Source organism: Pelodiscus sinensis, chromosome 29 (assembly GCF_049634645.1).
Source record: "Pelodiscus sinensis isolate JC-2024 chromosome 29, ASM4963464v1, whole genome shotgun sequence".
Taxonomy (NCBI): domain Eukaryota; kingdom Metazoa; phylum Chordata; order Testudines; family Trionychidae; genus Pelodiscus; species Pelodiscus sinensis.
The window spans coordinates 5636954-5664189 of NC_134739.1; the positions used below are offsets into that span (position 1 = coordinate 5636954).

At 43.7% G+C, this 27236-nt stretch overlaps 1 protein-coding gene across 12 annotated transcripts in view; it reads left to right on the forward strand.

Annotated features, from left to right (window-relative positions):
* Nucleotides 1-27236, forward strand: part of TANC2 (tetratricopeptide repeat, ankyrin repeat and coiled-coil containing 2) — a 711362-nt gene that overhangs the window by 171105 nt on the left and 513021 nt on the right. For all 12 annotated transcript variants that reach the window (XM_075911616.1, XM_006125755.4, XM_075911614.1 and 9 more), the window contains one exon: nucleotides 16294-16393. In XM_075911616.1, coding sequence (XP_075767731.1) covers nucleotides 16327-16393 — 67 coding nt within the window. In that variant the 5' untranslated portion in view covers nucleotides 16294-16326. The remainder of the gene's footprint in view (nucleotides 1-16293; nucleotides 16394-27236) is intronic.

Consider the following 27236-nt stretch of genomic DNA (forward strand, 5'->3'; position numbering starts at 1 on the left):
ATTTATAACAAACAAATCTTGTCAAACCAACCCGATAGTTTCTTTTGATAGGATAACAAGCCTTGTTGGATAAGGAGGAAGCGGTAGATATGGTATACCTAGATTTTTAATAAAGCATTTGATACAGTCTCTCGTGACTTTTCTCATAAATAAACTAGAGAAATACAACCTAGATAGGGCATAACTGATCAGATAACCATTTCCAGAGAGTACTTATCAATGGTCCAGAGTCATCGAACTGAAGTTGATGGGGGGGCGGGAGGGGGCTGCAGACATGGAGACAGGGGAGTATAAGAGGGAGCGCAGATCCCACTGCTGAACAGGCCACCAGGAGAGTTTACTAGCTTTGGTGTGTGAGTGAGTTTGCTTGACTGTTTGCAGTTTGTTTCTGTCTCTGTTTCTGTTGCAAGTGATTTCATTTAGTGTGGCAGTTGGAATTGGGTGTCTCGGAGGCTGTGTCTACACTGACAAGTTATTCCAGAAAATCAGCCGCTTTTCCGGAAAAACTTGCCAGCTGTCTATACTGGCCGCTTGAATTTCCGTAAAAGCACTGATGAGCTAATGTAAAATCATCAGTGCTTTTCCGGAAAAACGATGCTGCTCCCGTTCGGGCAAAAGTCTTTTCCCAGAAAACTGTTCCGGAAAAGGGCCAGTGTAGACAGCACAGTACTGTTTTCCGCAAAAAAGCCCCGATCGCGAAAATGACGATCGGGGCTTTTTTGCGGAAAAGCGTGTCTAGATTGGCCACGGACGCTTTTCCGGAAAAAGTGCTTTTCCGGAAAAGTGTCCTGCCAATCTAGACGCGCTTTTCCGAAAATGCTTTTAACGGAAAACTTTTCCGTTAAAAGCATTTCCGGAAAATCATGCCAGTGTAGATGTAGCCGGAGTGTTTGATCCTTTGTTCCCTTTATTCCCTTTGAACAGCCTCACTCAGCCTTGTGATCAGACTCCTCTGTGAGGCTAACAAGGGAGTAGTCCTGACCTAGATGAGGAGGCTTTAAAAGCCAGAGGCAGAGTGACTAGGGGAGTGAAGTGGACAGGGGGCAGTGGATAGGGGGCTGCAGACAGAGGAGTTTGAGAGGGAGTCCCAATATGGTTAGGAAGCCCCACAACACCTGTGCTAGTACTGCTCCTGTCTCCTCTGCCTGTACCCGTAGCCAGACAGACCTGATGATGGATGCCTTTACTTCAGATCCTGGTGTAGTTTTGCAGGGCTGTGGCTTGCAATTCCCACTTACTGAAATCCAGGCTGGGGAGACCATCCTATGTGAAAGGTGCCTGCTGGTGGAATCTCCCAGGAAGCAGGTGGGAGAGCTACAGGAGGAGGTGGGTAGGCTGAGGAGCATCCAAGTCCATAAGGAATTCCTTGAGAGTATTCATGAGAAGAGAGAGCTGAGGCTGAGGAAGGTCTGCAGTCGTCACTGTGAGGAGGAAGCATAGGTTAGTGGTGGCTGGAGACTCTTTTCTGAGCGGGATGGAGGCACCCATCTGTCGCCCTGACATATCTTGGGAGGTATGCTGCCTGGCAGGGTCCCTTATCTGAGACATTACAGAGGTATTGCCGATGATTATCCAGCCCTCTGACTACCACAATATGCTACTCATCCATTGGGTTCTAATGATACTGCAAGGTGTGCCCTTGAGCAGATCAAGAGTGACTAGGGCTCTGGGAGTACAGGTGAAGGAGTTCAGAGCACAGGTGGTATTCTCTTCAGTCCTTCCTGTCAAAGGTAGGGGTCTGTGGCTTACTTAGTACCCTAACCCTACATCTGACCCCAACACTGCCCGGCGTGGAACTCCCTCCCCAAGCCAGCATTCCCTTATCCACTTCCTCCTGCATCCAGATTTCCTCCCAGAGCTTGCACCTCTCATCTCTTCCCGCACCCAAATCCCTCATTCCCACCCTGGAGCCTACACATCCTGTCTCAACCCAGTGAGGGTACGGCTACACTGCAGGAGTTTTTCAGGATTCCGGACCTACCCCAGAAAAACTCTTCTGCATCCAGGGATGCGTTTGTTCTTCCACTTCTTTTAGTGGAAGAGCAAACATGATCTTTCGGTCACCCCTATATTCTTCTTTCCACGAGGAATAAGGGGGCTTCGAAAGAAGGGTTTTTTCTGACATTTGGTCAAGTCTAGACAGGCCAAATGTTGGAAAAACTTCTTCCTACAGAAGAATTGGGGGGGAAAAAGCAGCAGTGTAAGGGTTGGGGTTAGCAAGTGATAGAGAGGAGGTGAACAGAGAGGGCAGGGCTTCAAGGAAGGGGTGGAGCTTTAAGAAATGGGAGGGAAGGTAGATCTTGGCTTGCTCTGCCACTTAAAAAGTGATCTTGGGTGTAAAAAGGTTGGAGACCACTGCTCTAATCTGTCTAGGTCACTCTGGACCCTATCCCTGCCCTCCAGTGTATCTACCTCTCCCCCTAGCTTAGTGTCATCTGCAAACTTGCTGAGGGTGCAATCCATCCCCTCATTCAGGTCATTAATAAAAATGTTGAACAAAACTGGTCCAAGAACAGATCTTTGGGGTACTCTGCTAGAAACCAACTGCCAACCTGACATCGAGCCGTTGATCACTACCAGTTGGGTCCAACAGTCTAGCCAGCTTTCTATCCATCTTACAGTCTATTTATCCAACCCATACTCCCTTAACTTGCTGGCAAGAATATTGTGAGAAACTGTATCAAAAGCTTTGCTAAAGTGGGATGGTTTTCAAGTAAACTGTCAATGCTCCCGTTTGGCTTCTAAATCATTTGAATGTGATTTAGTGAGGAGTGGGGAAGCTAGGCAGGAAAACTAGGAATGGTGGGAGGACATATAAGAAATATGCTGGTGAGAAGGAGGAAAGGAAGGACAAGGCTGAGATGAAGAGACTGAGGGAGAGGACAGACTGGAAACCATAGAAAACTTGTGACATTGTCAGTATCTGATGTTCTCTGCTTTTTTGTGTTACTGCTCTGCATTCTCTGACTGTCTTCACCCTTCACTTTTTTCCGATTGACCACCTAGGAGGATGTAACAAAGATCATAGTGTCCCCAGAGGGGTGTTTGCATCTCCCTTGCACAATTCTGGATTCAAGGGGAGCTGGTGGAGGCAGGGTATCCTTGACTAGGCCCTATCCCCCTTCCTCTCACCCGCCCTAAGGGTTGCAGTACTTTGCTTAAACTGTTTTTGCTTTCTAATTAGTACATTAATTAAATACTCAAAAGAAATTTAAACTGCTTCTGCTTCTAATTAGTATATAATTTAAAAAATACTCTGAAGGATAGTTATTCTCTGTTCCTATCCCCTGGTTTCATAGTTTTTTTTAAAGACACTGGTAAGACATTCCCTCTTTCCAAAATCATAGCCTTGAAAGTGAGTGAACGCAGAAATTAAAAGAAAAAATCTTTCACCTTTGTTTTTGGGAGCCAGTTTACATGTATGTGAAGACTGTAAACAATGAAATCCGTTGGAGGTATATAGTAATTAGGGTACCTATCAGAGCAAAAATACATATTTCACTGAGTATAGAAATTCTGTACATATACTATCCTAATGTAAATTATCATATACACGTTTGTGTGCTTACATCACAACAGAAATAATGATGGGTTGGAGAAGAAATTTGTCTAATATGGATTCCTCTTTTGTGGTATGTGGAAGACTTCCAAACTTGATTTTTCAGAGGTGTTTGGCATGTGCAATTTTTACTCACTTCCTAGAGTTCTGTATCTCTGAAAATGGAGCCTAGAGTTTTTAGGAAGGAATGTCCAATGCTCCAGAACATGTGGAGTCTAAAACTGAGGCGGCAAAGTGGTATATAGATTTACAACAAGGGTCAGAGAGTAAAGGGTTTAATTCTTGACTGTGTAGTTAGTCATTCTAAGCAGTTTGTTCAGTGTCAGACTTGTGCCTCAGTTTACATTTGGCCTAACTTACTCTCATGGAACTAAGGTCATCTCCTTCACCCAACCCTAGTGTCCCTTCATCTGCCAGCATAAATTCTGTGTGACTGAATGCTAAAGGAACATATCTGCTTGGCACTTATCCAGCACATCCTGGTGGATAACAGGAAGTCCTGTACCTGGGCAACCTACCTGGCCAACTGGAAATGCTTTATCTGTTGGGCTTCGGATCAATCAGTTTTGGACTTCTTTATGTGAAACTCCAAGGCTTGGCCATTTCATCAGTAAAGGTGCACTTGGCTGCTATCTTGCCCTTTCATCCTCTGATCCAGGGCAGATACGTTGTTTTCTTAGGAAACGAGGCTCAGGTTCCCAAAAGCCTTGGAAAGTCTCTACCCTCAATTCCACTACCCAATCCCTCTGAGGGACTTAAATCTAGTTCTCTCTTGGTTAAAGAGTCCACCCTTTGAGACATTGGCATCATGCTCCCTGCTGCGCCTCTCACTGAATGCCACCTTCCTGATGGTGATAATTTCAGCCTGATCAGTGTCTAAGATCAGAGCATTTACATCAGAACCCCTTTACATGATTTTCTATAAGGATAAGGTCTCGCTGTGTACCCATCTGGCATTCTTACCAAAGAGGGTCTCGCAGTTCTTCTGTAATCAGGACATCTTCCTCCCAAAGACCTACCCATTTAACGAGGAATGCAGGCTGCACTCTTTAGTTGATAGATGGGCCTTAGGTTTCTACATTTCTATATGGAGTATTGTGTCCAGTTCTGAGCATCACATTTCAAGAAAGACGTGGAGAAATTGGAGAAGATCCAGAGAAGAGCAACAAAAATGATTAAAAATATAGAAAACATGCCTTGTGAAGGAAGACTGAAAGCATTGGGCTTGTTTAGTTTAGAAAAGAGAAGACTAAGAGGGGACATGTTAGTAGTTTTCCAGTATCTAAAAGGGTGTTACAAGGAGGAGGGAGAAAAATTGTTCTCTTTTACCTCTGATGATAGGACAAGAAGCAAAAGGCTTAAATTGCAGCAAGGAAAGTTTAGGTTGGACATTAGGAAAAACTTTCTAATGGTCAGGGTGGTTAAACACTTGAATAAATTGTCCAGGGAGATTGTGGAATCTCAATCCCTGGAGATATTTAAGAGCAGGCTGAATAGACATCTATTAGGGATGTTCTAGACCAGGGCTACTCAACTTTGGAAGCCCAGGGGGCCACAATGATACTCACAAGCACATGCCGAGAGCCACAACTTACGTGTAGTTGCATATACATGCAAGGATATATTCAAATAGCTTCTTTCACACTGACAGGCATGAATACAAAGGTTAAGGCAGGAGTATACAACACACAGGCCCCATTTAAGTCAGTTCTGCTGATATTAATAAAATGCAATATTTACTCAATTTCCACCCATATGACAGCACTTTCAATGAGCAATGACAGTCCAGGAATTTAACTACTAAATTGCATATCAATAGAAGACCATTATATTGATTACTTTTTTGTTTTGGCTCCCACCTGCAGGCTGCATGTTGAGCCCTGTGTAAACCCAAGCTTCACCGCAGGCCGCAAACAAACATGCTGTGGACTGCATGTTGAGTAGCCCTGATCTAGACAGTGCTTGGTCCTGCCATGAGGGCAAGGGAATAGACTTGATGATCTTTCGAAGTCCCTTCCAGTTCTAGTATTCTTTGATTCTGTGATGATGTGTTTGAAAGGACTAACTAAATCCTTCCATAAGTTGACTCAGCGCTTCGTTGTTGTGGAAAACAGGATGAAATGCCCACTGGTTTCGTCTGAGGATCATCTCTTTGTGGATATCGGCCTGTATTAAGTTCTGCTGTAATTAACTATGAGTGTTACCTCTGGCTGTCATGATGGGCTATTCCACCAAAGCATAGCCTTCTTCACATAAGTATGGATTTAAAATACAGACTGTGCTCGCTATAAATCCAAGATATATTCCAAAAAACTTGAACAACTTAAAGTGGGGAATTTTTTTTCTACTGCTGACTTCCATTTGCATATCTATCTATCTATCTATCTATCTATCTATCTATCTATCTATCTATCTATCTATCTATCTATCTATCTATCTATCTATCTATCTATCTATCTATCTATCTATCTATCTATCTATCTATCTATCTATCTATCGATTTGCTCAACTTAAGAGTGGGGAATGGGAGGACTTACAATGTATCTGTTCCTACAAGCATCAACGACTTTAGTGAGGAACAGATGTATACCAGAGCAACTTACAGTGGGGATGCCCTGTACCTGTGGATCTGCCACCTCTCTCCTCCATTTCTTTGGCTTATAGCTCCATAGCTTGCTTCTGAGCTTACTTGGTTCTCTTGTGGCCTACTTTCTGTCTGGGTTCTTTCACTTCCTGTTCTGTTATCTGCAATTTACTTAATTCCACCTGTCTATGGTGTTCATCTACCTTTTCTCTGTCTGGAATCTGAGGAGCTCCAGCTTTGCAACTGTTTCACTATTTTCACTCATCTTTTTGCTTAACTGCCTCTACTTCCATTACATGAATTAAACAAACAGAAAATAATAAACCAGTAAACCATATTGTCTGTCCTAGCCAATACACTTAAAAGTCATTCAAAATCACCATCAGTGTTTCAGGGCAATAAGCTGTTCCTGTGTTCACTGTCCTGCTGAAGTATGCCATTGTGACAGGTTGTCCCTTTTGGGATGCTACCTGAGGTTCTCAGATACCACTGAGTCTGTCTGTTCCACTAGTCTGGGTACCTTTTTACTCTGTCTTGGTGAGTCAGGTCATTAAGCCTCCTTTAGCACACACACAGGCATGGCCACACCCAACTACAGAACAACACAGATACTGAAATCAGTTCAGCTTAAGGGACTTGCCAAAACATGGAGGTTTCCGTCTCCCGTGTAGTACAGACCCAAAGTTATATGAAATTTGCCTCTTCCCTGAATGCGGAGGAAGATATGCACAACCTTTCTCTCTCCTCCCACTCTCCCCCTGGTATGACCTGTAGAAACTAGGTTATGTTATAAATAAGAAATACCTTTATTAACTACAAAAGGTGGCTTTTAGTGAATATAAGGTATATAAAACAGAATAAAGCAGATTTTTAAGGAAAAAACACAGGATATCTTCCTTGCCTAATGAAATTGTCTACAAATAGTAATTTCTCTTCCCAGATGTCACAGGGAAATCACAGAGAGTATTGAAAACCAGCTTCAATGGCCTGCAATATGTAACTTCAGGTATTATTACTCACAAGCTGGATGCTCTTCCAGCTTGGGTGCAAATCTCCCTGTCCAGTTTAATTCTCTCTTGTAGATGTTTTTCAGTGTTTCTTTGGGTGGAGAGGTAGAAAAGAACCACAAAGCTGTCGGTCCCCTGCCTTATAGAAATTTTGTGTAAGGTGGGCAACCTTTGTCTTCCAGTGGAAAAACAGTGGTATTCCAAAAAGGGAGAGGGGAGGTCCAGTATCAGGTAACCCTGACCCATGTCTCTATAAGGCTGTGACAGCCGTAACTCACATGCTCTGTGGAGCATGTACAGGAAGACTAAATTCTTTTGGAGTCCATTATCTTGGCCAATGGGCCATCAGCATTGTCTGGCTTTTTCATTGTTGTACAAGAAGGGCTAGCTGAGATTGATACCCAAAGTAGCACATTGGAAATTTAGATGTGTGGTCAATATTTCTAACTTCAGATTCAGAAATGATACAGGCATACAAATTGTATAATCGCATTCAGTTAATCATAATCTTGCCAATGATCTTCCATGAGCGATCTTGCAAAAAGTACATCTCAGTGATGTCATAGCCATATCTTAAGCATATTTTCATAAAGAATATGGAGTGCACTGCCACATGCTGCGGAGCTGGTGCATGGTCATCTAGTCATATCTTTGAGTCCCATTATGTCATCACCCAACATAGATCCATAGAGCTGAAAGAGACCTGAGGAGGTCATCAAGTCCAGCCCCCTGCTCTAGGCAGGACCAATCCCAACTAGATCAACCCAGCCAGGACTTTGTCAAGCTGAGACTTAAACGCCCCTAGGGATGGAGACTCCACCACTTCCCTAGGTAACCCATTCCAGTGTTTCACCACTCTCTTAGTAAAATTGTTTTTCCTAATATCCAACCTGGACCTCTCCCACCACAACTTGAGACCATTGCTCCTTGTTCTGCCATCCGTCACTACTGAGAACAGCCTTTCTCCATTCTCTTTGGAACCTCCCTTTAGGAATTTGAAGGCTGCTGTCAAATCCCCCCTCACTCTTCGCTTCTGCAGACTAAACAGACCCAACTCCCTCAGCCTCTCCTCATAGGTCATATGCTCCAGCCCCCTAATCATTTTGGTTGCTTTCCGCTGTACCCTCTCCACTGCGTCCAAATCCTTTTTGTAGTGGGGGGCCCAGAACTGGACACAATACTCCAGATGTGGCCTCACCAGAGCCGAATAAAGGGGAATAATGACATCTCTGGATCTGCTGGCAATGCTCCTCTTAATACAACCTAATATGCCATTAGCCTTCTTGGCTACCAGGGCACACTGTTGACTCGTATCCAGCTTCTCATCCACTGTAACCCCCAGGTCCTTTTCTGCAGAACTACTACTTAGCCGGTTGGTCCCCAGCCTGTAACAATGCTTGGGATTCTTCTGTCCCAAGTGCAGGACTCTGCACTTGTCCTTGTTGAACCCAATCAGATTTCTTTTGACCCAATCCTCCAATTTGTCTAAGTCACTATGGACTCTATCCCTGCCCTCCAGCATATCTACCTCTCCCCCTAGCTTATTGTCATCTGCAAACTTGCCAAGGGTGCAATCCATCCCCTCATCTAGGTCATTAATAAAGATATTGAACAAAACCTTTCCTAGATCCAAACCTTGGGGCACTCCGCTAGAAACCGACCGCCATCCTGACATCGAGTCATTGATCACTACCCGTTGGGCCCGGCCTTCTAGCCATCTTTGTATCCATCTTACCGTCCATTTATCCAATCCGCATTCCCTTAACTTGCTGGCAAGAATATTGTGGGAGACCATATCAAAAGCCTTGCTAAAGTCAAGGTATATCACATCAGCTGACTTTCCCATGTCTACAGAGGCAGTTACCTCATCATAGAAGCTAATCAGATTGGTCATGCACGACTTGCCTTTTGTGAATCCATGCTGACTATTCCTAATCACTTTCCTCTCCTCCAAGTGCCTCAAAATGGATTCCTTAAGTATTCCTTCCATGATTTTTCCAGGAACCGAGGTAAGACTGACCAGCCTATAGATCCCTGGATCCTCCTTTTTGCCTTTTTTGAAGATGGGCACTGCATTTGCCTTTTTCCAATCATCCAGGATCTCTCCCGATCTCCACGACTTTTCAAAGATAATGGCCAAAGGCTCCTCAATGAGATTTGCCAACTCCCTCGGTACTCTCGGATGCATTAAGTCCGGACCCATGGATTTGTGTATGTTTAGCTTTTCTAAATAGTTCCTAACCTGTTCCTTACCCATCAAGGTCTGTCCATCTTCATCCCATCTTGCGTCACTTAGCGCATTAGTCCAGGAGCCCACCTTGTCTGTGAATACAGAGGCAAAGAGTACTTCAGCTTTCTCCACATCATCAGTCACTAGGTTACCTCCTTTATCCAATAGGTGCCGCACATCCTCTCTGATCACCTTCTTCTTGTTAACATGCCTGTAGAAACAGGTCTGGGATGATGCCAACCTCGGCAAAGAAGTGTTGCAAAGAGCACAACTATGAACTTCTAACCTACTCCTACTGTTTGAATCATCTAACATGGAATTGACATGTTAAAGCAGTCAAAGAAGAAAAAACAATTATTTACCTTTTTGCAACTGTTGCTCTTTGAGAGGCATTGGTCATGTTCATTCCATGACCTGCCCCCTTCCCTGTTGTCAGAGATGGTGTCAAGAAGGAACTGAGACGCTGTAAGGCATATACCAGCTCACGAGCGTAAAACTCCAGAAGGCTCTATTGCCGACCCTCCAGATACTAGTAGGTGGAAAAAAATGTCTGGCAGCTGTGCATGTGGGCACGCACACACCTAACGTGGAATTGACAAGGAATCATAGAGTTGTAAGATACCCGAGAAGGTAATTGAGTCCAATCTCCTGCTAAAAGCAGGACCAACACCAACTAAATCATCCCAGTGAGGGCTTTGTCAAACTGGGACTTAAAAACCTTGAGAGATGGAGATTCTACCACATCCCTAGGTAACCTATTCCAGTGCTTTACCACCCTCCAAGGGAAAGAGTTTTTCTAATATCCAACCTAGACCTTCCCCACTGCAACTTGAGACCATTTCTCCTCTTTCTGTCATCTGTCACTACTGAGAGCCTCTTACCATCCTCTTTGGAACTCCCTTTCAGGTAGTTGAACACTGCTATCAAATCCTCCCTCACTCTTCTCTTCTGTAGACTACGTAAGTCCAAATCCCTCAGCCTCTCCTTGTAAGTGATGTGCTCCAGACCCCTAATCATTTTTGTTGTCCTCCATTGGACTTACTCCAATGTGTCCAGATTGTTTTTTCAATGGGCATGCCCGGAATTGGATGCAGTACTCCAGATGTGGCCTTAAAAGTGCCAAGTAAAGGGGAACAGTCACTGCCCTAGTTCTGCTCCTGATATTGTACCCTATATGCCAGTAAATTTTTAAAGCTGCATTAAGTTGTTCAGTTGCAAACTTCTGAAAGAATAGTCATAATGTTACAAATATTTCAGCATTATAAACAACTTCCATTCTTGAGGTGTTCCATAACTCTGAAGTTCTCTTGAAACACATAACAGTTCTTGTCTCATCTATCACAGATTATCATCCATTGTGGATCGTTATTAACTGTGATGATTGACAAAACTGATTCTTTCTTTTCTTCACTCTACATTAATCTTTCTTTGCTCTGTGACATTAACAACTTTTATTTATATCGGCTTCTCACTAGCTGTTTTGTTTCTTCCTTGTGATAAAATGGTGTTGAATCATTGTAGACTTTGACATTCTTCACAAATAGGTGAAGGTGTTGGGGTGATTTAACAAAAAATTAACTATATTAGGGCTGAACAAATTGGTTTGATTTAAATGAGAACCAACCTGAAACTTCATTCAGCAACTGAACTGATAAAATGAACTTTTTGCATGCTACAAGTGTGGTCATCACTGTACAAGGCTCAGACGAAGAAACAGACTGCCCTGAGGATTTAGTGATCTAAATTGATAGAAAACACAAAATGCACTGGCAGGCCCACAGGGTGATTGTATCTTGGGGTGCATGGGAGTTTTCTTGGTTTTGTTCTGATTTTTTTTTAAACCTTAAATAACAACTCCCTTGACACCTAATCCCATTACAGCATCTTGTTTCTCTTGCTTTCCTATCGACATTGGCAGAGCCTCAACTATTTTCATGGTATGTAAAATACTTAATTTTAGTTAAGTTTTCTGATGGGCTCCTTTTACTTCTTCCCCTTTTTCCATTTAAAAAAATTCAAGTAGTCCTGTGGCACCTTAAGGACTAATCAATCATCATGAGCTTTTGTGGGCAAAACCCACTTCTTCAGATGACATGATCTTGAGTGGAGAAAAAAAGATGGATCCTCAGAATAAGAAGGGAGGGAGGGAGAGAGAGAGAGAGAGAGAGAGAGAGAGAGAGAAATAAGTACCTGTCAATTGTAATCCTGGTTCTAATGAGGCTAATTGAGCAGATTGGAAGTGTCCCTTTCCTAGCTTTTGATGGCAATATGGTATTGAATGTAAGGGAAGCTGATTTTATATGTTAACCAATTCAAGTCTTTATTTAGACCAAGAGAGACATTTACATATGAAGGTGAATTCCACACTCTCTCTAGTTTGCTTATGAAATTCCTTTATAGAGGAATGGCTACTTCTAAGTCCATTAATGGGTGTTGCTGGCATATCACATTAGAGGATGTGCAGTTGTATGAGCCTCTTACAGAGCTCCATGTGGGAAAGTTCAGAGTAGTGTACAACCACTGATGCAGGAATGATCTTGTACAAGAAGCAGGCTGGGTAGTCAAGGATGGGAATCCTTGTTTGGGTTGATGGCCACTGACCCTCAGGAAAACCAGTCGGGGGCCCGCACAAAATCGAGAAGCAAAAAACCAAAATACTCACTGACAGGGCTCCTGATTGAGAAGTGTGACTGGTTGAACCCATCAGCAGGCAGAACATCTGAGCTATGTTACTTTTAGGAGTGGTTCCTCTGAGAATGTTTTGCCTTTTTAATGATGGCCTTGCCTCTCCCATCTGTTTGCACAGATTGTCCCTTCTCTTCTCCTTGCACACCAGAGCCTAAGGGAGCCAAGGCTAGTAGAATTTGTGGGACCCCCTAGGTTCTGCGGTGGGGCTAGAAATGAGGGGTTCACTGTGTGGGAGGGGGCTGCTGCGAAGCAGGCTTGGGGTATAGGGTAGCAGGAGAGAAAGTACAGGAGTGGGTTGGGGGTTGGTGCATCTGGGAGGGTTGTAGGGTGCTGGAGGTGGGAGGGCTGGATAGGAGGTAGGATGCAGGAGTAAAGTAAGGATGGAAGGGGGGTGCAGGAGCTGTTCAGGCAAAGCCTGTGGGTTGGATCTGGATCTGGCTTGCCTGATTCCGGCCTGTGAGGCTCAGGGCTCCCCCTCCGCAGTGAGGAGTGGGTGCTGGCACTCTGATCTCTCGGGGGTGTCTTTAGATGGGCTGTAGAGTTAGAGCACCAGCTCTCTAATGCTGGAGAAGGGGAGCCCTAAGCCTTGGGGCTGGATCCAGACAAGCTGGGGGCCAGATTCAGCCCCTAGGCCTTAGATTTCCCACCCCTGATCTAAGTGGATATTTGAATGTTATTCATGAATTTTGGTAATATACAGTAGGGATGTCGATGTGTAGTTGATTAGACGATTAGCTGATAAGCCTGGGCTTGTTGGTTAATCCTGTCAACTACATGCATTTCCCTCCCGCCCTTGCTGCCTCAGATACAGAGGCAGTAAGGGGAGAGGGAGGCATGAGCTGGTGGCTGGGAGTTCCCCAGGAGTGGGGCTGGGAGCGCACTGGCTGGCAGCCCTGTCTCCTGGGACTATCGAATAGTCATGTAACCATGTCATGTAACAATGGCATCATTAGAGAGAGGCAGGCAGCAGTCTAAGGGTGTGTCTAGACTACAGAGTTTTGTCGACAAAAGTCCACTTTTGTCGACAAAACTATACCTGCGTCTACACTACCGCTGAGTTCTGTCGACATAACGTCGACAGAACTCAGCAGTTTTGTCGACGCTGGTAAACCTCATTTTACGAGGCATAACGCCTTCTGTCGACAGAGTTCTGTCGACAGAAGGTGTTATTGCATGTAGGGTTGTGTCTAGACTACAGGGTTTTGTTGACAAAGCAGCTTGCTTTGTCGACAGAACTGAATGTAGTCTAGACGCTCTTTGTCGACAGAAGCTTTGTCGACAGTATCTGTCGACAAAACTTCTGTCGACAAAACCCTGTAGTCTAGATGTACCCTAAGAAATGATGTAGTTTTGGAGACATAAAATAATTGGGATCCTGGTAGTATTCATGTGGTCAAACATATGCTCTCATAAATGTTTTATTTAAAAATGTTCTTTTGGTATAAGAAGTTAAGGAAAAAACAGGTGCAAAAATTGATGAATAATCCTGTCTCAAAAAATATCATTATATTTGCTTGATAGAACATTCTGTTAACTCTTCCTATAACACTTCTCTCTTCACAACACTTTTTTTCAGCAGGTGAGGATTTACAGTATATAGCAGTTTGGCCTCTTTAGCTGTAAACCTGTAGAAAAGTTAAGAGTTAATTGCAATTTCAGATACAGCAAAGTCTCAATTGGTGGTGTAAACATGCACTTGGTGGAGTGAGAAATGTACTGCCTTCTAGTTTTAAAGCCCAGATAAGTATATTTGGATTAGTGGACCAAGAGACCTTTTTGTTAGTGACCTCTTTGAGACACTCTTTCGGCTGTGCTGTGTTCATAATGATAGAGCATTGCATATTTTATCAGCCTAAATTTTTTGACTGTTTCATTTTTGTATGATTAATTGGTTTGGGATTATTACTCCTATAAAATGTTCAGGCATCTCTTTTGCCTTCTGTTTACAGGTAATTTTGATTTTTTAATCTTCCTGATATTTCACAGATTATTGTGTATGTATGTGAGTATCTTAAATCCATAATGAAATGCTCTATTTATTAAAAGGAATAGTGTTATTGATACTGTATTGAAATCAGAGGAGGATTTTGCCAAGTCCAGCACTATTTATTAAAAGGAATAGTATTATTGATACTGTATTGAAATCAGAGGAGGATTTTGCCAAGTCCAGAACTTTGCTTTTTGTATAGTAAACTAGACCAGGAGTCCTCGACTTTTTTTCTTTCTTTCCCTCATCCCATCCCCAAATATGCTATAAAAACTCCATGTCCCACAACAATTTTTTTTCTGCATATAAAAGCCAGGGTTCACTTTAATAGCAAGCTGGCCAGATGTCCAGGGCCAAATGCCACAAGGGGCTTTGTGAAGCTAAGTTCCTAAGGTAGGTTTAGCTTCAGACTAAGGTGGCAGAGGTCAGGGCCCCAGGCTTCAGTTCCATGTGGTGGGGCTTCAGCTTTTGGCACTGGGCCCAAGCAAGTCCAGTGCCAGCCCTGCTTGGCAGACCCCCTGAAACCTGGACCCCAGAGGGCTCTGGCTCCCTGGTTGAGAGACAGTGAACTAGGAAATGACAAATCTGTAGAAAGTAACAACAGAACTCTTGTTTAAGACTGTTGTGTATGTGGCCAAGCAGAAAAGTTCAAGATCTTCAATTTGCTTGCCAAATAGGAAGCTTTACATAATGGCTGATTGTCTGACAACCTGCTCTTAAAAAGATGTATTATTTATTTTGGAGTTATAGGGGAAGCCTAAACACTGGTGTCTTTTCAGTTCTAATATTATGTAGGACATCAAAAGTAATGTAAAATGACGTTACTGACCCGTATACACATAACAAGTGCATACACTGTACTCTGTTTAAAAGTAAAATAAAAGCATGTTCCAAGATTCTTGCGGTCATATGGGGAAGGTACTTCAAAGTCAGGAAATGCTAAAATTAAGGTCAGCCACACAAGTTTAACTCTTTCCCTTGTGAGTATGCATTTTTAATGCTGTCTCTAATTTAAATTATAATTTTTCTCTAGTAACTGAGTACAGATTACAGTGACTTTTCACAACTTTAGATGCACATATATAACATTTTGAATTCTGAATGCTACTGAGTGTACTTGAAAAAAAGTCACTTTTGTACAATCTATCTCATTTCTTACTCACCCTACAAGAAGTATAACACAAGGTTGTAAAAGAATTGTATTATATATTGCATTAATTGAGCACTAATAAGTGATTACGTAATTGAAGACTATACTAATGAATACAGAATGGATCGGAGTTAATCTAGTTTTAAAATGGAATTGCCTGCTCTGAAAAGAATGGAAGCAGGGTCCTGGGTCTTGTGGGGGGTAGAGAGGTATAGAGGTCCAATGTTGGGCTGCTCCTTGGGGTGTGGGAAGAGTTAGGAATGGAGCCATGGCCAGTGATGTGGCTGGGGGCTGGGGATAGGAGCCGCACTTGAGGGAAGGGCTGGGGCTGGGAGCAGAGCTGCAGCTGCTGGTGAAGACTGGGGCTGGGACCGGGAGGATTACCGGGGCCAGGAGCAGAGCCATGGCCAGAGTGGAGATGGAAACAGAACAGGACTGGGTGGCACTCCCTCTCCTTTTCCTCCCATTTGGGCTGGCTAAGGCCCTTCCCCAAACATTCAGGGAATGTCCCACAATTTGGAGACCTCTGTCTTAGAGGAAAACATACTAATTATTAACATCAGTCATCTTAAGTTTTTATGAGTTTGGAGTCTACTGTTTTTCCTTTTGTACGTTTAATAACTATGTCAGCTTACTGAAGTATGTGATATTTAATGGCCCCTGAAATTATAGACAGCACCTTGTAGTCTGTAGGTCAGTGTCAACAAGATTGATAGGTTTGAGCAGAGCCACAGTCCCTGCCATAGTTGGAGAATGACTTGCCTGACTGTCATATCCTTCCCAACCCATTAAAACCAAGCTGGCCTAGTGATCAACTGCCAGTGCCCACGTCAAACAGTGCTGAAGAAATTCTGTATTGTACTGAGCATGGTCAGTCTCGATGAATAAAGGTATTTGAAATGTTAGATTTTAGGAGTGGTGATTTAAATTTTTAGGGAATATAGAAAGCCTTAATGTTTTATGTTCCATTTTTTGCTGTCAGTGTGTAGTGCTTTGAAGTTTTTATTTTTAGCTTCTCTCACTGTTTTTTCAAAATATTTCCATATTGATAAGTGAAAGCCAAATTATATCTGTTTTATTTTATACAGGTTTTGGGGTGCACATAGCAGTATAGAGCAGCCATGTTTCGAAACAGTCTCAAGATGCTTCTTACAGGTGGGAAATCAAACCGCAAAAACAGGTCCAGTGGTAAGTAAATGAAGAATCCTTCTCGTGTACTTTTTTATCTGTAACTTTGGTTAAACATTACACTGTATTTTAAGCATTTTAAGCATTGCTCTTAATAATTATTTGTACTGCTATATATGTACTGTATGTAACCCATCTACCAGGTAGCACCAGCAACAGGTTCAATATCTAGGGATTCCTCTCCATCCATCCAACACAGAACTGTCTCTAGCCCCCACCCAGTAACCTGGGAAATTCACACAAAACCCCGGGTGGCAATGCTTCCCAACTCGCAAGCACAGAGTAAGAGTGTAGAAGAGAAACTTTTAATAAAAGGGGAAAGAAGTAAATTTGGGAAAATATCACAAACAGAGTTCATAGGAAACCACCACAAACACAGTTCAAACAAAACCTACGAGTAAACGTCCCAGCTCGTCCTTTTCCTCTCAAGCTCTCAAGCACTGTAAGTGTCCCATTTATATGCCCAGTTCTTCTCTGCACCCCACTCAGTCTCTGCCCTTGGTCAGGGCAGACCAGAGTTCAGAGGTGATCTGCAGAGTTCACCTCCCATCCTGAGTGTGTGTGTGTTTGGGGGGGTAGGAGTCATCTCACCCACTCCGCTGGTCACTCGCCATCCACATGCTCGCTGCTCTCTGGCACCACTCTGATGGCCATCCATTGCCCCTCGCTGCTGCCCCTTTGCTGGTGACTCCTAATGCCTCTCCATCACTACCCTGCTGACTGCTCATTGCATCTTCCACTGGCTTGTGGCGGATTTGGCTTTAGGCCAAACCTAGTGATTTCAGCTCTTGGCCCAAAGCACGGTCCAGCCACAAGAGATTCCAGCATCCCTGGGAGTAAATTTACATGCAGAGGGACTCCTTAGGGAGCCTTTCTTTAGCTCTGTCATTGCATGCTCTCCAGCTCACACTTGGAGGGCATGCAGCCTGATGACTCACCTCCCGCCCCAGCTAAGTCTATAGGTCTTTGAAAGACCAGCCTCCTTCCATTCAAGTGTATTTGCACTGATAGGGTCTCTTCTTTTAACTGAATTAAACAGTCTGACTTTCTGCATTGTTCATTCCCATGGTAACTGCAAGCTACGGTGGTCATATCTTACAATTCTGGTATTTAGTTTTGACGAAGTTTGTGACCCCTACAACAGTCAAATTAGTTACAATGGACAAAGCACCTTCTAACAGTTGAACATCCAGCAGACCTGAGCAATCTGAGTGAAGTGTATTTACATACCTACACCCTGATAGCACAACCACAGCTGTTCAACTGATGGAGAACTATCTAGTGGCCAAGTCCGCAGGGACGACACCTTCTTTGGGCCTCAGAGCAGCCAAGGGCACCCCAACACAGATGGCTGAAAGTAGCCAGGGGTTACAGGGCTGGGGGGAATCTCATGGATTCAGGGGTGCCCATATATTCCAACTCTCGTGCACTGGACCAGCCCACCAGCTCCCCCTTTGGGAGACCAGGCACCCACCAGACATGGAGCCAGGACCCCTACTCAACCCCAGGCTTGGGGAAGCTCGTCCACGCCCATCATCCCGGGTGCCTCGAGGAGATCCCCCCCTCACAAAGTCCACCCAGGAGCAGTATGCCTGTTTTACATGTGGGGGCTTTGGGCACTGATACAGGGACTGCCCGTACATGGAGTGTTCGGGAAGCTGTGGACCCCACAAATACGTACACATCATCAAGACTCTGCCAAGCTGACCATCCCCCTATGGATAAATGGGACAGAGGCAATCGGGCTGATTGACTCCGGTTGTGCCCTGACCCTGGTATGTGCCTAACCATCAGACTGCACCATCTCGAAGCACCATCAGGCTGCAGTGCATCCATGGAGACATGAAAACCTACCCCCGCACCCAGCTGACCGTACGAGTAGGAAGGCGTGAAGAGCCTTTAATGGTTTGCCTGGCCTCAACCCTCGCCTATCCACTGATACTGGGCAGACTGGGGATGTTTTAGGGAAGTGCTGTCAGAAGTTGTGAAACCTTCTGCTATGGAACGGCAACCCCAGTCTTTGAGAGCCAATTGAGTGGAAACCACGACTCTTGCCTGAGTAGGGGAAGTGGCGGATCTGGGGCAGGGGACCTCCTATGGCCCAACACAAACCCAGCGAACCCAGGCTCTAGCAAGTTCGAGAAGGAGCTAGCCCCGTTACCCAAATCGTCAGTCCTAATGTGCCCCTCGGATTTTGTGGGAGACCCTGAGCAGAGCATAAGACCAGGTGGCTGAAGTAAATGGGGAAACCATGGGGCTCCATCAAGTGGGACAGTTTCCCTCATTTTGAAATTCAGGGAGACTGTCTATACTGGGTAGATAAGGACCTGTAAACAGAAGAAGTGCACCACCAGCTCCTGATGCTTCAGCTGTATCGGAGGGAGGTCATGCAGCTTGCCCATGCCATCCCCATGATGGGACACCTGGGGAGAGAAAGGACGCTGGCTTGGATCCTGGTCTGCTTCTTTTGGCCCGGGATCCAGCGGGAGGTGGCAGATTTTTGTGCCTCCTGCCCAGAGTGTCAGCTCATGGCACCCCGGCCAGCGGAGAAAGCCCCGATAATTCCCCTCCCGCTCATGAGTGTACCCTTTGAGCAGATTGGAGTGGACATAGTTGGCCCACTGGAGAAGAGTGCTGCTGGATACAGTTCATCCTCATCATAGTTGACTACACGACCCGGTACCCCAAAGCTGTGCCGTAATGCTCCGTTAGTGCCAAGAAAGTGGTGACTGAGCTCATGAACATCTTTGCTCGGGAGTCCCTCAGGAAATCCTAACGGATCAGGGGACAGACCTTATGTCCCAGACAGCACAGCAGCTGTGCTGGTTATTAAAAATGAAGACACTCCGGGCATTTGTCTCCCACCCCAAACGGACAGACTAGTAGTAGTTTCAGCCTGACCCTGAAGGCTATGCTCTAATGAATGTGCGCCACCGGGACCAGCTACTCCCGGCTCTCACGTTCGCAGTCTGGGAGGTTCCTCAGGCCTCCACAGAGTTTTCGCTTTTTGAACTCTTGTATGGAAGGCAGCTCTGTGGGATTTTGCACATAGTTTGGGAGACATGGGAGGAACAACCCTCCCAATATAATAACATAGTGTAATATGTGCTTAACCTCCAAGAGAGGCTTGAAATGCTAGGTACATTTGCTCAGGAGAACCTCCTCCAGCCCCAAAAGGCCCAGGAGGCAACTTCTAACAAACAGGCAAGACTCCACGAGTTCCAACCAGGGAATCAGGTACTACTGCTGCTGCCCAGTACAGACTCCAGAATCTTCACCTGCTGGCAGGGACCACATGAGGTGGTTTGGCGAGTGGGCCCAGTAAGCTATGAGGTGCATGAGCTTGACAAGCGCAAAGTGTGACAAATTTACCATGTGAATCTCTTAAAACCCTGGAAAGCCCGGGAAGGGTTACTAATAACACCCTACCCGCCAGACCTGGAACTGGGGCCCCAGGCGGAGGATACATCAAAACCAGGAGATCAGGATACATCAAAACCAGGAGAAGACCAGATTGGGTTCAACCTCACCCCTGAACAGAAGCTTCAGGCCCAGCAGTTAGTCACCAAATTCTCCTGTTTTCTTGGTGAAACCAGATTGAACTCACCTGGCCATCCATCACATCCAGATGGAACCCGGGAGAACCCCCAGGCCCTTCCCCAAAAATTGAGGGACGTGGTGAAACAAGAACTTCAGTTGATGCTAGCGTTGGGGATAATTGAGGAGTCCTGCAGTGATTGGAAGAGCCCTATAGTCTTAGTCCCTAAACATGATGGGAGCACCTGGTTTTGCATTGATTTCTGGAAGGTGAATGCTGTGTCCAAATTTGATGCACATCCCATGCTTTGGGTGGATGAGCTGCTGGATTGGCTTGGGGAGGCGAGGCAGAGTACTTTGCCATGCTGGACTTAACAAAAGGCTGCTGACAGATCCCCCTTACACCCGAGTCCAAGGAGAAAACAGCTTTCTCCACCTCCTTTGGACTCTTCCAATTCCAAACCATGCCCTTTGGGTTGCATGGTGCCCCTGCCATATTCCAGTGGCTGATGGACCGTATTTTGTGTCCCCATGGTCAGTACATGGCTGCTTATTTGGATGACATAGTGATTTATAGCTGTGATTGGCAGGTCCACTTACATGTGGTGGCCATATTGCAGTCCTTCAGGGAAGGCGGCCTGACAGCAAACCCTGCAAAATGCCACCTCAGAAGGGATTAGACCACCTCTCTGGGCTTCCCCTTAGGGAAAGGCATTGTATGTCCTCTAGTGAGAAAGATCCAAGCCCTCCAGCGGTATGCCCCTCCATCACCAAAAAGGCATGTACGCCACTTCTTAAGTTTAGCAGGTTACTATCACTGCTTCATCCCAGGCTTCTCCATTGCAGCCCCACTTACCGACCTCCTCAAGAAGGAGAGTCCAAACAGAAAGCAGTGGACCCAAGCTTGTGAGGAAGCTTTCCAAGCCTATAAGGCCCAGCTCTGTCGAAAACCCATCTTGTACAGCCCCAACTTCTCAGACACATGCCTCTGATGTGGGCATAGGAGCTGTTCTCTCCCAGGTCATGAGAGGGAATGAGCACTTCTACATTAGTAGGAAGCTATTTCCCAGAGAGAAAGCCTGCTCTGTAATAAAAAAGGAGGTGCTAGCAGTGAAATGGGAAGTGGACTCACTCCAATATTACCTCCTGCACAGGCACTTTACCTTCATCACAGACCATGCACCTCACTGGCTACATGCAGTGAAAGAGACAAACCCCAGAATTATGAGGTGGTACCTGTCCCTTCAATCCTCCTTCCGGATTCAACATTGTGTTGGGAAGGCCCATGCAAATGCAGACTTTTTTTTCCAGGAGGGATGGAACGCAGTTGGGGTAGGGGCAGGCCCCAATGGGAGTCATGGGCGTGTGTATGTGAGGGAGTGAGAGGAGGGCCTGGCAGTGCAGGGGCTAAACAAAGCCTTTTTGCCCAATTAGCCCCACCCCATTTTACCTGCAGCCGATGCCAGACTTGGAGAGAGACTAAAAGGAGGGAACCTAGTTCAGTTAGGGGCTGACCAATGAAGAGGCGGGAGCTGATTCTGCTGTCTGGAGGACCTGAGCCAGAGCTATCTGCTGGGTTGGCCGTAGGAGGATGCAAGCCTGCAACCCCTTCCTCTGGGGCAGAGGGGAAGAACCAGAAGGAAAACCCCTCTGAGAAGGGGGAAATTGAACTCTTGGGACCATGCTCCAAATTGAAGGAACAGACTCTGATAAGTGGCCGAAAGTCCTACACCCCGGACCACCTGCTAACACCGAGACCTAACCACTAAGCCATCCTGCTGCTTGGGAGACCTGGCCACAGGAGGCAATATGATATGTTCTGTCTTTTTATCTATTCCTTTACTAATGGTTCACAGTCAGTGTTTTTTTTGAGACGGTACTGCCTGGTTCGCAGTACCAGCACCTCCAGATGCAATACCAGCACCTCCAGTCAGAGCTCAACAACTTTTCCCCTGGAGTACCGGCACCTTTTTTGTTTACAAGAAGAACACTGTCCCGGTATTTTGTTAGCTTTTTGGATTGCCACTGTGTATTGATTAGCCTTGAATAGATGTTTTCAGGGAATTATCCGCAGTGATTCCGAGATCTCTTTCTTGAGTGGTAACAACTAGTTTAAACCCCACCATTCGGTATGTATAATTGGATTATATTTTTCCATGTGTATTACTTTGCATTTATCAACATCAAATTCCATCTGCCATTTTGTTGCCCAATCACCCAGATTTGTGAGATCCCTTTGTAACTCTTTGTAGTCAACTTTGGACTTAAATATTTTGAGTAATTTTACATCATTTGCAAATTTTGCCACCTCACTGTTTACATCTTTTCAAGGTCATTTATGAATAAGTTGAACTGTATTGGTTCCATTAAAGACTCCCAGAGCACATAAGTGTTTATTTTTACTGCTTGTTTTTTATCTTTTAAGCGAAATACCTAGCAGTGTTTTTATGATCTTCTAAGGATCTTTCAGTAACTTGAATGACAAGCCTCTTGCTGTCTTAACCACCCTGCCTTCCTCTGTTTATAAAAAAACTTCCTGCCCCAAAGGCAAAGCTGAGAGCAGCACAGACTCTATTGCAGTTAAGAGCTATATTTGGGATTAGAGCATGTGCTTTAAGCAGACCTCAAGTATTAAATTCAGGGGTTCAAACTTCAGGGGCTACAGATCTCCTAGACCCCCTGTAAATGGTACCCCTGTTTCCGTGACCACTACTGAGGGTGGGTGGGTGGGTGGGTGGAATAAGGCTGAGCAAATGTCCTTGCCAATGAGAGAGAGAGTTTGTTAGAAATGGTGTAAATACTCCAGAATGGAAGAGTAATATTAAACTTCCTACAGAAACTTTGGTACAGAAGTTAAGGTACAGAAACTAAGGTACTACTTCACACATGCCTTTCCCCAAGTGGATACAAAAACAAATGTGACAGATGATAGTGACATTACATAATGCACTACTGGAAGTTATTCTGATACTATATTGATGAGTCATAGAATCATAGAATAATAGGACTGGAAGGGACCTCGAGAGGTCATCGAGTCCAGCCCCCCGCCCTCAAGGCAGGACCCAGCTCCGTCTACACCATCCCTGACAGATGTCTATCTAACCTGTTCTTAAATATCTCCAGAGAGGGAGATTCCACCACCTCCCTTGGCAATTTATTCCAATATTTGACCACCCTGACAGTTAGGAATTTTTTCCTAATGTCCAATCTAAACCTCCCCTGCTGCACTTTAAGCCCATTACTCCTTGTCCTGTCCTCAGAAACCAAGAGGAACAAATTTTCTCCTTCCTCCTTGTGACACCCTTTTAGATATTTGAAAACCGCTATCATGTCCCCCCTTAATCTTCTTTTTTCCAAACTAAACAAGCCCAGTTCATGAAGCCTGGCTTCATAGGTCATGTTCTCTAAACCTTTAATCATTCTTGTCACTCTTCTCTGTACCCTTTCCAATTTCTCCACATCTTTCTTGAAATGTGGCGCCCAGAACTGGACACAGGACTCCAGCTGAGGCCTAACTAGTGCAGAGTAGAGCGGCAGAATGACTTCACGAGTTTTGCTTACAACACACCTGTTGATACAACCTTGAATCATATTTGCTTTTTTTGCAACAGCATCACACTGTTGACTCATATTCAACTTGTGGTCCACTATGACCCCTAGATCCCTTTCTGCCATGCTCTTTCCTAGACAGTCGCTTCCCATCTTGTATGTATGGAACTGATTGTTCCTTCCTAAGTGGAGCACTTTGCATTTCTCTTTATTAAACCTCATCCTGTTTACCTCTGACCATTTCTCTAACTTGCTAAGGTCATTTTGAATTATGTCCCTATCCTCCAAAGAAGTTGCAACTCCGCCCAGTTTGGTATCAAGTATATGCCAGTTTGATACCAGTTTGTTATCAAGTACCCAGTATAGTATAGGAGTCCATCTGACATAGAATGGATCTCTCTCTTTATTCGTTGAAGTAGTATTTGGTAGTGTTTCTCAGATAGAGATGAAAAAATCTCTCCCTCTTATTGTCTTTGCTTTTGCTGTGTGTTTTTTAATAATGAAAGCTTACAGCATTCCGTAGGACAGTTGATCGCATTGTTATGTAAATTTTCTGCCATATCAATTTTTAGACATCAGCAATTCATTTAGAACCTTGTTCTTGGCTGAAAAAGCATTTGCTTTGTTAATTTCCAAAATGGTTGCCATTTTGGTGACAGTACTATATATATTCTTATATTTCATATTTATACTACAGTGAGATATTTATACTGTACTTCTGTGGTGAATGGCTCCTCCTAATGTTATCCTCTGTAGCTGGAACCTGTGAGGTTGTTTGTTGTTCTGAGTCTTATGACATTAAAGTTACCTGTCCATATTAATAGATGTATAGAGTTTGAGGCAGTTTCATAAAATTAAGTAATATATAATAATGAAATATATTTTTAAAGGCCTATGAGAGTATCGGTTCCTTTTCATTCATGTTCCTGATCTTCCTGAAAATTGAATAGTAGACAAGTAAACTTGTATTGTGATTTCTACATTTGATACAGGCAGACCCCGGGTTACATGGATCCGACTTACATCGGATCCCTACTTACAAACGGGGTGAGGCAACCCCGCACTAGCTGCTTCCCCCCCAGCAGACCAGGGAGACGCGAAGCTAGCCCCCCCCCCCAGCAGATCAGGGAGATGCGGAGCGGCTTTTCTCAGCAGACACCTCAGCTTGAGAATAAAGGACTGAGGGAAGTGAGGTGTGGGAGAATAAAACTGAGCTCTGGAGAAATGTTTGGCTCGAGTTTCCCCTACAATATGTACCAGTTCCGACTTACATACAAATTCAACTTAAGAACAAACCTACAGTCCCTATCTTGTACGTAACCCGGGGACTGCCTGTATAGGTCTCTTATGTTCAAATACTCCAGTTCAGTCATCTTCTCAGTCTTGTAGTATGGATGCATAACCTTCTAAATATGGACATTTTTAATTTTAGAAAATGTGAATGAGAAGTTAGATCTGAAGCAAAACCATTTTTATTTGGCTTGCTTATTCCAGGCAGATGGGGACTGACAAGTGAAGGAAAATGTTTTGGTGATTAAATATATGACCAGATTTATGAAAAGGTGTAATTTGTAATAGTACACATCCGCTGTACTATTGATTTAACACCACATGTTTCAAATCGGTCTTTGATGAAATTAGTTGTTTTATTAGAAAGGGTGATTGGATGCTTGGAGAAGGATGAAAAAAAGAGACTGTAAAGAGGAACAAGTGTAACTACACTGAAAAATAATATATTTCAAATAACGAGTGTTGGCCAAACTGTAACATAGTATATGAAGCAAAATGCAGGACAATGTAGCACTTTAAAGACTAACAAGATGGTTTATTAGATGATGAGCTTTCGTGGGCCAGACCCACTTCCTCAGATCAAATAGTGGAAGAAAGTAGTCACAACCATATATACCAAAGGATACAATTAAAAAAATGAACAAATATGAAAAGGACAAATCACATTGCAGAACAGAAGGGGGATGCGGGGGGGGGGGGAGGGTCCCCCTTCTGTTCTGCAATGTGATTTGTCCTTTTCATAGCCCCCTCCCTCCCCCCCCGCATCCCCCTTCTGTTCTGCAATGTGATTTGTCCTTTTCATATTTGTTCATTTTTTTAATTGTATCCTTTGGTATATATGGTTGTGACTACTTTCTTCCACTATTTGATCTGAGGAAGTGGGTCTGGCCCACGAAAGCTCATCATCTAATAAACCATCTTGTTAGTCTTTAAAGTGCTACATTGTCCTGCATTTTGCTTCAACTACCCCAGACTAACACGGCTACATTTCTATTACTATAGTATATGAATTCATTGCTGAATCTGTATCTTTATAAATATATTTAATACTGATTCTTTGCCATGCAAACAAGAAAAGACTCAATTTTTCAGGCTGTTTTCTTTATAAAGAATAATTTTAGGAGCTTGGCATAGGGTTATTTACTAGCTTTTAATTTCTGGTGAAATGAAATAGGATGGGCTAAGTCAATAATAAAAGGGTTTTGTTTGTCTGATGTAATGTGGAAGGAATTTGTCACCCTGTCAGATTACTAGACAGTTAATCAGAATCCAGTGGTGATAAAAATTGAAAGTAGAAATCTCAAGAAGTAACCAGCCACAAAGTTGCTTTCATGACATAATAATGTTGCTTGTTTCTGTTTTGATGGAGAAATACTGTCCAGGAAAATCAAAATCTGTCGTCTGACTCAACCAATGTTTATTCTTGTCAGACTTCTGAGTCTTGTGAAATTAAAAAAAAACACAGATTCTTATTTAAATTACCTTATATTAAAATTATTTGAAATTGCTCGTTAAATATGTAGTTAATACAAATAATAAAGTTCACTATTTAGAGATCTCAGCTGTATGTTGATTGTAAAAGTACTTCTTTACTCATTTATCTCAACATTTTAAAATTTAACAGGAATATGTTTATTGACTTCCTGCTTTTACTGCAATATTTGTCTGCCACTTCTAAAACAAACATTTCAGCTTGATTTCAACATTTATTACAATACTATTAGTCTGGGCATAAACTTATCTTTAATTAAAAATGAAGCAATGATTGAACATTATGTGGATTTCTGTTCGAGAAAACTAGAGCTCTACAATAGCACACTAGTTGGAAGTGAAGACAAAGGAATTTAACAGAATTATGTAGGTGTGGAACTTGAATAGGGTTTCCCCTTGGTAGGCATGATTCCTGTTGGTGTAATCCAGCCCTCATTTGCCTGTATGGTACAAATAATGAAAGTTTTGAGTTTTGGAATATAATAGTATCCCCAAATATTATTGTATTGTTAATCTCATTCCAGGTGTTTATCCATTTGAATTTTACCATAGGTTAAAGAGGGGAGCTTTAAAATCATTTCAATTGGGAAACCTATACTGGCAAGAATTGGTCTGTGTTATAGGACTTGAAACTGGTAATGAGGATTTGATAGTTTAGCAATGTTTAGTGAGGATCTGTTAGGTTAGGGGTTTTTTTTGTTTGTTTCTCAGTGTTTTTGCTATAATGAGGAAAGCAAAAATGAGAAAAAAATACAACCACTCTGTCACCCCATCTCCCAATCTGGGCTCTCATGTCAGTGTCCTTCATTGTTGTTAATTAAAAAAAATATGGTTTCCTGTGTCCTCAAGGTTTTATATTGCACCACCCTGTATACTTGAGTGAAGCCTAAGCAGGAATTCTGCTTGCGAAAAACCTGGTTGGGGCTCTAAATATTATCTGTAAAGCTCTTTAACTGTGCTTTATCAGTGTTGTTCA